Source organism: Sinocyclocheilus anshuiensis, unplaced genomic scaffold, assembly GCF_001515605.1.
Source record: "Sinocyclocheilus anshuiensis isolate Anshui unplaced genomic scaffold, SAMN03320099.WGS_v1.1 scaffold335, whole genome shotgun sequence".
NCBI classification, from domain to species: Eukaryota; Metazoa; Chordata; class Actinopteri; order Cypriniformes; family Cyprinidae; genus Sinocyclocheilus; species Sinocyclocheilus anshuiensis.
In genome coordinates, this window is record NW_015548239.1 from 103,291 (window position 1) to 113,645 (window position 10,355).

The 10,355-nt window shown below is 36.4% G+C and overlaps 1 protein-coding gene across 2 annotated transcripts in view; it reads left to right on the forward strand.

Moving 5' to 3' along the window:
- LOC107654834 (mitochondrial peptide methionine sulfoxide reductase-like) overlaps positions 1-10,176 on the forward strand; it is a 46,784-nt gene extending 36,608 nt beyond the window's left edge. For both annotated transcript variants that reach the window (XM_016442090.1, XM_016442089.1), the window contains exons 5-6: positions 4,038-4,144; positions 9,906-10,176. In XM_016442090.1, coding sequence (XP_016297576.1) covers positions 4,038-4,144; positions 9,906-10,079 — 281 coding nt within the window. In that variant the 3' untranslated portion in view covers positions 10,080-10,176. The remainder of the gene's footprint in view (positions 1-4,037; positions 4,145-9,905) is intronic.
- The last annotated feature ends 179 nt before the right edge of the window (positions 10,177-10,355 follow it).

Below are 10,355 nucleotides of genomic sequence, written 5' to 3' on the forward strand. Positions count from 1 at the left end.
GGCTTGATTGTTTTTAATATAAGAAGTTCTATTTATAGCAAATGTAAAAGCCCTTTCACACCAAAAAGTGTAATGAATAAACCTCAGGCTGAAGCAAAAGTAAATTCACGTCTGTACAGTAGAACGCAGGAGAAGAAACACTCTTCAGCAATAAAAAACAAAGCACAATTGTTAGTTTCTCTAAAGTCATTTTTGCTTATTAGTATGGTTGAACTGGATCATCAAAGGTCAGCAGCAAAGATATTGGTTAATAAAATGGGATTAGATACATTTGTGTTATTTAACATATTTAATTATTGCAGGTTTGCGTCATATTCTGAGTTTGCATTTCACTGTTTTAATTCATTTTGATGAATACTAAATCTGTTTTTTGTGAGTGGGATGAATTAATGCACATTCACATTTAGTCTAGGACTACAGTAACATCATGTTCACCCAACGCACACAACGCCTCTGTACTCCCGATTTCTCCCAATATGGGGACAGGAGAGCTGTCAGTCAATAAATGGGAAAACAAAGTAACTGGCATTACTTTTTTGAAAAAGTAACTCCGATATTTTCTTGTAAATTAAAAAGGTAATACGTTACTTTACTAGTTACTTGAAAAAAAGTAATCTGATTACGTAACTCGCATTACTTGTAATGAGTTACCCCCAACACTGAACATGATGAAGGGCAACAACTCACTGCGTGATGTAGCCTATAATGCAGTTATATGGCCTTAAAATGTAAAATATTGGGGCAAAAAATGCCCCTGAATGAGTTTTTGTCATATGGTAAGGGATATCACATAAGCAGCGGGAGCAATATCACACAAGTGTTGTTTTTGTTTCGAATAGCACGAGTACAAATGTGATTTTATACAACAGATAGGAAGTTAATATTGTGTTATATATTATTGTCTGTTTTTACTCAATATTTCCAATGAAAATATTATCTATAAAGCCACAGTAGAACTGTTGTGGGTCTCTGAGCAACACAGTAGTGATTTGTTTCTAAATGAATCCGCGTTTTGAACGAATCGTGTGAACCAATTATTCAGTGGCCCATTCAGAAAGTGAGCCTTTTATGTAATTCCTGAATGAATCAGCAGTTTGAACGAATCAAAAGAATAAATTACTTGATTACTTACTCATAAAGATATTTACCACCGCCTACTGGCAGTTTTAGTTTCTTATTTAGAGTATAATTTCAATAAAAAAAGATAGTTTGCCCAAAAATGAAAATTCTGTAATCATTTACTCACCTTCATGTCGTTTCAAACCTGTAAGACTTAGTTTCTTTTGTGGAACATAAAAGAAGGTATGTGGAAGACTGTTGGTAACCAAGCTGATTTGGTTACTAGGCGATGACTTTCACTGTATGAACAAAAAATACTGAGGCGTTTCTCAAATTATCTTTTATGTACCATAGTTAATGTTAGTCTGTTGTAGACTAAATGTTTATGTGTAATAAATTTCATGTTGAATCAAATAAAATATTTCTTTCTGAAGCTACTTTTTGTTATATCTACTTCATACTTTTCTCATTTAACACAATAATGGCTTTAAATTATCTTTTGGGGGTATTTTCACAGCCAAATTTAATTTGTGGTTAATTAGATTAATTGCCACATCATGTAATTAATTAGATTAAAAATGTTAAATCGACTGACAGCCCTAATTATGACACAACTTTCATTTTGGGGTGAACTGTCCTTTTAAGTAACATCTGTGTTTATTTCTTATGACTTGAGAACTAATGTCCCTCAAGCCCTTTTCAACAAACCTGAACACTAATAAATATATGCTTTTCATCTTTTCCTTTTCATTCACCCTTCCAAAAAATAAAGTGTTCCCCTTCCTTCCTCGTCATCTCACCAGGAGAGCCACATAAGTGCTGATATTTGAAATGCCTGGGTTGGTCTAAAGCAGCCTTAGAGGATTGGTATCTGTCAGGATGATGCTGTGTGTGTGTATGTGTGTGTGTGTGTGTGTGTGTGTGTGTGTGTGTGTGTGTGTTCCAATCTTTTTTTCCCCTCCTTCCTCGTCATCCCACCAGGAGAGCCACATAAGTGCTGATATTTGAAATGTCTGGATTGGTCAAAACAGCCTTAGAGGATTGGTATCTGTCTGGATGATGCTGTGTGTGTGCTTTCAGCTGTGTGCGTGTACAGCTTATTCACTCACAAGTACACTTAGTAAATCTTTCCTTTCTTCCCTCCATCTAAAGCAAAGGGTGATGCTTCTTGACCTCTGCGTGTGACATTTATGGAGTCAGCTCCTGCCCAGCTTTCTGCTCTCACCCTGTTTGTGCGCTGACAACACATCTGCAGCGTTCTGCACTCTCGGTTCATGTGCGGCGTTTGTGTGTTGCGAGGAGAGATTCTGTATATTATTCAGCTTGAACAGGGAGGATCGTCAATAATAACTAAGCACTGTGATTGAGGCTGTAAAAAGAAGCGCTCCACTGTCTCGGGTGGAGTACATTGAGTGCTCACTGTTTCCTTTTTGTTTTTAACTCCTTTTTTGCTCATATGAGAAGAGATAGATTTAAGGGTTTTGATATACAGTGACCCTAAAATGTATTTGCCAAACTTAAACCAAACTTAAAAACGTCTGAATTGCTATATATAACAAAATATCAAACTATGAGGATTTTATTTTAAAGAAAACCCACAGAAAGCAGCATATTAAATTATTTCTGATATATCATATGACACTAAAGACTGGAGTAATGGCTGCTGAAAACTCAGCTTTACAATCACAGGAATAAATTACATTTTAAAATAGATTCAAACAGAATAGAGTTATTTAAAATTGTAATAATATTTCACAATAGTAATGTTTGCTGTTTTTTTTTATTTTTTTAAATAAAACAGCCTTGGTGATCATTAGAGACTTATTTTAAAATATGAAAAAAATCTTACAAATCCCAAACTTTTGAATGTTAATGTATACTGTTGAAAGGGATAGTTCACCTTCAGTTGCTGGTCCCCTTTGACTTCCATAGTATGGAAAAAAGCACTGTGCAAGCCAATGGGGACCAGCAACTGAAGGTGAACTATCCCTTTAAAATGCAGACTAAAAGTATGTGGACTCTGATTGTCAAATGTAGGTGGATTATGTCTGTAGTTAGTTAATAGTACACCTGTGTTAACTGACTTTAACTGTCTTTGTTCCACTAGATGTTTAAAAGTAATTGCAAAATGTCTCAGAGAAGTTCCTGCATCATTTTTGTGCAGATGGTAACCAAGTGTTAATTAAGGGTGCTTTCACACTTGGTTCGATTGCTTGGTCCGAACCCGAGTTCGATTGCTCTCCCCTCCCCCTGCCCCCGCTGGACTGTGTTCACATTATATTATTTGGGTCCAAACCCCAGACCACCCCTTTTAAGCAGACTCGGGTACGGTTCGCGGGTGCGCACCCGAGTTCGGAAGACAGCGTTCACATCATCCAAACGAACTGAACTCTGACGTCAGTCGAACCCGGGTGCGCACCAAAAGTGCTAGTGTGAAAGCACCCTAAGTGTCCAAATCCACATTTCTTTCTAGAAACATTTTCCAGTATTACTTGGCTGTGTGATGTGTTTGGTGGCTGTGATGACACTCAGGCCTCGGGGTCACAGGGAAGGTCAGTGACTGTCGCGTTGGCACTTTGGAGGATCAGCCAATCAGAACGCAGGACTTTGGCCTTTGAATAGAGAGCTACAGAAGGCACTATGCGGTAGAGAGCTCATGGCAAGATGGCCGACATCCAGTTTTGCAGAAAAATACAAGAGAGACAGTAAATTCACTGTGGAGGAAAATGACAAGGGAATACTGGAAAACACAAACGTGTCCATATATTAACAAGAGGAAAATTATTCAGAGACATAATATTTTCCATCCTTTTTTGCAGTAATATAAGAACAGAACTGGATGTTGCTTGCTAATATTAGAAACGTCATTGAAAAGATTGATGTATACAGAGTGCCTGACAGGACTGCAAATTTCTGGGGTGTGAGTTTTTAAAGGGGTCTAAAGCATTTATATATATGTGTGTGTGTGTATTTTATAGGAATGGCACAGGGGAATGATCATGGCACGCAGTATCGTTCTGCCATCTACACCTACAGCCCAGAACAGCAAGAGCTGGCCATGAGAAGCAAGCATATGTACCAGGAGGTGCAATATCTCGAAACACACACACAAACTTTCCATTGAATTCTGTTGCTTTTATAATGAGTTAATGATATTTTATTACTTCTAGTCCTACCCCTTCAAACATAACCATGATGCTACATTTTTTATTTTTAGATTTTCCTTAAGATTTCATTATTTATTACTACTTATCAAGATTTCATTACTATTTTTTTTATTTTTTTTATTTAAAGGGATAGTTCACCCAAAATTGAAAATTACCCCATGATTTACTCACCCTCAAACCATCCAAGGTGTATACTAGGTGTATATGACTTTCGGTAACACTTTATTTTAAGGTGTCCTTGTTACACATGTTACATGTACTTACTATTATAATAACAATTAATTATGCATAATTACATGCAAGCAACCCTACGCCAAACCCTAATCCTAACCTAACCATGTAGTAAGTACATGTAGTTAATTAATATTACTCAGTACTTAAATGTATAATTGCACTATAACAAGGACACCTTAAAATAAAGTTTAACCTGACTTTCTTCTTTCAGGCGAATGCAATCAGAGTTATGTTAAAAAATGTCCTAGCTCTTCCAAGCTGTATAATGGCAGTGAATGGTGGTTGAGATTTTGAAGCCCAAAAAAATGCATCCATTCATCATAAAAAGTACTCCACATGGCTTCTGGGAGATTGAAGCATATTAATGCATTTGTGTAAGAAAAATATCCATATTTAAAACTTTATAAACCGTAACCTCTAGCTTTTTTCCAGCGGATGATGTAGGACGTAGGCGTAGTGTAAGCTCCGGTGAGAAGAAAAAAACTGTTATCCCCTGTCAAACTAGCATGATGAATATTTGTTTTGTGAGAAGCAAGAGCTTGGGTAACTATCACTGTGGTAACCCTTTGCTCCTCATGTCATTGGTCTTGCTTCTAGGGCTCATATGTGATTTGGACGTGAGGGGAATGAGGTGTGGACAGGGAGGTTGGGTGACCACTATTTGCCTTGGCCTTGTGTGCTTCAGGGTGAAAGGTCAGGCTTGTGGGAGGCAGCTGTGGTTAAAGGGACGCAATCAGATCAGGGGACCGAAACGGACGTGCTGTCGATGGGCCCCAATGACCCCACAAGCTGAAATGTACACAGATGTAGTGAGGCAGAAGGCTCCATTTATTTGATCAAAAATTCTATTTGATCACAAATACTACTAAAATTCAAAATAACTATTTTCTATTTGAATATATTTTAAGATGTAATTTATTCCTGTGATGGCAAAGCTGAATTTTCAGCAGCCATTTCTCCAATCTTCAGTGTCACATGATCCTTCAGAAATCATTCTAATATGCTGATTTGGAGCTCAAATAACATTTCTTACTATTGTCAATGTTAAAAACAGTTGTGCTGCTTAATATTTTGTGTAAAAGTAAATCCTTTATGAATAGAACGTTTGAAACAACAGTATTTATTTGAAATATAAATCTTTTGTAACATTATAAATGTTTTTACTGTCACTCACATTGATAAGATCAATCCAATGCATCCTTGCTGAATTAAAGTCTTACTTACCCCAAACTTTTGAATGGTAGTATGTATGACAGTTATGTCGCTTAAATAATAATCAGTATAATTTGAGAACTGGTATTGAATGTGTAAATAACAGTAAAAATTATTCCAGAAATTCTATCATGAGTATTTTGTATGGTGTGTGAATATTGTGCAATAGGTGAAATGACAATTTTTGTATGGAACGAATGGCTCCACATTGCATGAAATCTATTTTAAATATGTTTATTAAAAAAGCAACACATCTCCCAGACTTCATAGCCTTTCCCTGCAGTTGATGCTTGTGCTTCTCTCCTGATCCTTCTCTCTCTGAGGGCAGAGCGAATCTGGAGTGGTTTCGAAGAACGGCTTGGTTACATAAGCAGCAGTGATGAGATTAGACATGTTCAGAGTCTTGTTAAAATATAGACGAGTGTACGTGTGTGTTTGCATCCGTCATACTATGGAAAAGCACAGCTGATTGTCTGGCAGTGGAGAGTGAGAATTTGAAGAGGGACACTGAAAGGAAAGACAGACGTGATGAGTGTGAAGAGATTGATGAGGCCTTTTTGAGGACACTTCCATCAGGTCAAATTCAGGTGATGAATCAGACACCGACATCACACGCAGACGGGAAATGAATTATTAGCACCCATTGAGAGTTGCACTCCATCAGAGTCTCCCAAAACTCTGCCATCAGTGAGGGCAGTCAGTGAGAAGGAAAAGCGGGAGTGGGAGAGGAAGAAACACTCTTAGCGCTGTGGCTGAGGAGGGGAGGGGTGCTGTCATAAAATGTAGGAATTTGCAGAATATCAAAGAGTTTTTATTCAGTAGTGAAAGGGAGCGAGACACAGGAAGATAGAGTAGAGGTACAATTCTGCTGCAGTGAAGCACTTTCTCAGAGGAGTTATTTTGGGGATTTGAATGGAAGTTTATGAATTTTCTTTGTTTATCTGCTTGTGTTATGCTGCACACATCAAAAAAAAAATTATTTATTTTTTTATGGTTGGGGGGGGGGCTGGGGTGTTGAGATTCATCTCTTCATGGCCCAGATTAAATAATGTTTTTTTTTTGTTGTTTTTTTTAAGAAAAAGTCAATGCACAAATGTGATTTGAGGTTATTTACATTATAGTTTTGCTTACATTAGAATTTTACTTATTTGCATTATATTATTTATATTTTTATCTTATGTACAATTTAATGCTTTTATATTATTCAAGTTATTTATCAAAATAAATTTTGTGAAATGTAACATTTTTATGTAAAAAACTTTTTTTATTCAATTAATATACCATGTAGATGTAGCACCCACGTCTTTTTTTAAATGTATTATTATTATTATTATTATTATTACTATTATTATATTGTCTTTAGTCTTGTTTTTGTTCCCTTTATAATCCATAGAAAAGCAAAATAAAGAGTTTTATGTAAAATGTCACTTTCTCTGGCTCAAATTATCAAGTTTTTTTTTTTTTTAACAATCTAATCAATTCCTGATAGATAAAATCCCATCCTCAAGCCATCCTAGCTGTATATGACTTTCTTTTTTCAGACAAATACAATCGGAGTTATATTTAAAAATGTCCTGGATCTTCCAAGCTTTATAATTGCAGTGAATGGGTGATATTCAATAGTCCAATAGAAGTCCAATAAACTGTGCCAATCCTTCATAAAAAAAAGTGCTCCACACGACTCCGGGGGGTTAATAAAAGCCTCCTGAAGTGAATCGATGCATATTTGTAAGATAAATATCCATATTTAAAACCTTATAAATGGTAATCTCTAGCTTCCGCTAACTGTTGTCCGGTGAGAGGTGACGAATGTGGAAGTGCAGAGTAGAGCGCAAAACACTGGTCACAAATTAGAAAGTTGTCTGAAAGAAGAAAGTCATATACACCTAGGATGGTTTGAGGGTGAGTAAATTATGGGGTAATTTTCTTTTTTGGGTGAACTATCCCTTTAAGCATGTTAGCTGATTCTAATAATGAAAAGGGCCATATAATAATCAATAATGTAGTAGGAACAGGCCTAAATAGACTGAATTTTCATCCAAAATGCTGTTCTCTAGCATTGCCTAGCTCAGGTTTCCAGAAGCACTCCATCTAAAGTCAAAATCTCTCTCTCCGTTCCATGTCATGTAATCTCAAACACATAGACGCTCATGCTCTCACACTTTGATCTGTCACCGCTCACAGGTCACATGACCCTCCGCTGCCTTATTCCCTCTCACAAAATGCAGGAACAGCCAAGGATGACAAAATGGATTCCTGACTATATCATATCACACACACACACACACATGCTTACATGCAAACTAAGCATGTGTGGAGATGTGCATAAGTGCACAGAACATGCAAAGATCAGCCTTGGCCTTTGCACTGTTTTTTTACATTATGCCTTCTTCCTCTATGTTTGGACTAAAGTGAATCACACATATATATAGATTTATATATATACACCTACATATGCTTTTCTGTTGGTGCAGCAGACCTGTACAGCTTATAATATGTGGAAGATGCTGTAGCTTTTAACAGAGACTCTAAACGAGAAGCAATAAGCTAGCAAGCTAAGCTAAAATGATCACGGTTTCAGGAATTTTGCAGTATAGCTTTTTAGTTCGTAGACAGCTGCATTAATATTTATTATTTATGTTGTGATGTTAAAAGTAGGCCAAGCTGTTGCAGTTAAAACGTAGACAGGGACTGTGTTAAAGTACACATGTCCAGGCTTGTGAGTGTGTGTGTATGTGTAAATAGTCTTATACATAAGGTGAGTTTGCACTCAGGGAAATATAAAAGAAATTATATCTGGTAGGAAAATGATGGGAATTCTGGGAATGATCGCAAATCTGCTGTTAGTGAAGACCGTAAATATACTAGAAAATGGTTGGACTAATAATAACATGCGTGTGTCTGTGTGTGTGTGTGTGTGTGTGTGTGTTTGTCAATGCAGAAACAGTGACATTAGTTGAGTCATCAGTCACATGAAGCATATTCAGATATGCAAATGCTTATGTAATATCTCTTTCTCTCTCCTTTGCCTTGTCTCTCTGTCTCTCTCTCTTTCTGTCTCTGTTTGCTTGACTGTCCACAGAAATGGACTGTCCACCACCAGAGAGACACAGACCACTGAGCTCTGACAGTGCCAGCTTTCTGACACCATATCCACACACACATCACATTTTTTCCCAGAATCATACTTCCTCTGCTTTTAATGCACACTATTTAAAATAATTAGCAGTTTAAAGGTTCATAAACTGGGCTCAACAATATGGATTTTCATTTCTGCTGGCCCATTCAGGCCAGTAGTTTAGATTTGGCCTTGACCTGCCAATATAGGCCTAGCAAAAAGAAAATTAATTGTTTTTAAATTATTTGTTTATTTAAGAAACCAATGTGCTCTGGGGGGGGGGAACTTTTGATAATTTTGAGCCAAATATTAGTCATAAATGTAGTAGTAACTGGCCTAATTGGACTGAAATAAAAAATGACAGCATTTTATTTATAATTAATAATAATGAAGTTATTATTATTATAAAATTATGTATAAATATGTAATCATAATTTTCACACACTGGCACCAATTTTTTTTTTTTTTTTTTTTTTTTTTTTTTTTTTGGTCCTCTTTTTATGCTAACCTGGCTCAATGTTTTTTTGAGTGTTCGTCTTCCTGTTCACTGTAGCACGTTTAACCATGTAATAATCCTGTAAGAAAATTGTCAGCTTTTTTGCCTTCTAAAATAATCATCTTATATTACAGAGATAGACAGAGACATGAGATCAGAAGCGGAGTAAATGAAGCAGACTTCTGTCATCGCCTAGTGGTTGAGCTATGAAACTACATACATTTCAAAAAGGACACTTGTGATTGCTCAAAGCCAGCAAAAAAAAACGCTCTTCTCTCTTTCTTTCTTTCTTTCTGTTGTAGAGACACCTCCCTCAGGTCTAAATGTGAGCTTTAGAAATACTGTGATTGATGTTCAAAGGTGTTTTGTTCTGACCTTAAGTCATTTTCTATTGGAGTTTATTGATGTGCCCCCTAGAGGGAGACAGAACTTCATTCATGTCCAAGAGTTTTGGACATTCTGTCTGGCTTTAACATCACAAACACAAGAAAGAGGTGTTTCAGTTCAAAATGAGCTGCTTCTCCCTAGACAGCGATCAAGTTTATTCTCTTGATGTCAAAATGTGTCGTCATTTACCGTCTCTTTCTCTGTGTCTGTTCCTGTTTCTTCTTTCTGCTAGGCTCTGACTAAGAAAGGCCTGGGTGAGATCACCACAGAGATCCGAAAGCACACTGAATTTTACTTTGCTGAAGACAATCACCAACAATACCTGCACAAGGTGCCTAAAGGATACTGTGGGTTAAAGGGCACCGGTGTCACATGCTCTATTAGAGGAGAGAAAGATGAACTCTGACCCAGGGCACACAGGCATTGTCTGCTATTTTAAAGAGATAGTTCACCCAGAAATTAACATCATGTCATCACTTATTCAGCCACACGTTGTTCCAAACCTTAATGCCTTTCTTTCGAATAAATATTCACATTTAATATTCTTCTGTATATCGTCAACTAAAATGAAAACCATAAAACATTTTCATTACTTTAAATAAAATACATTTTAACTGTAACTATATATAGGCTGTGTATATATATATATATATATATATATATAATTTTATTTTTTTTTATA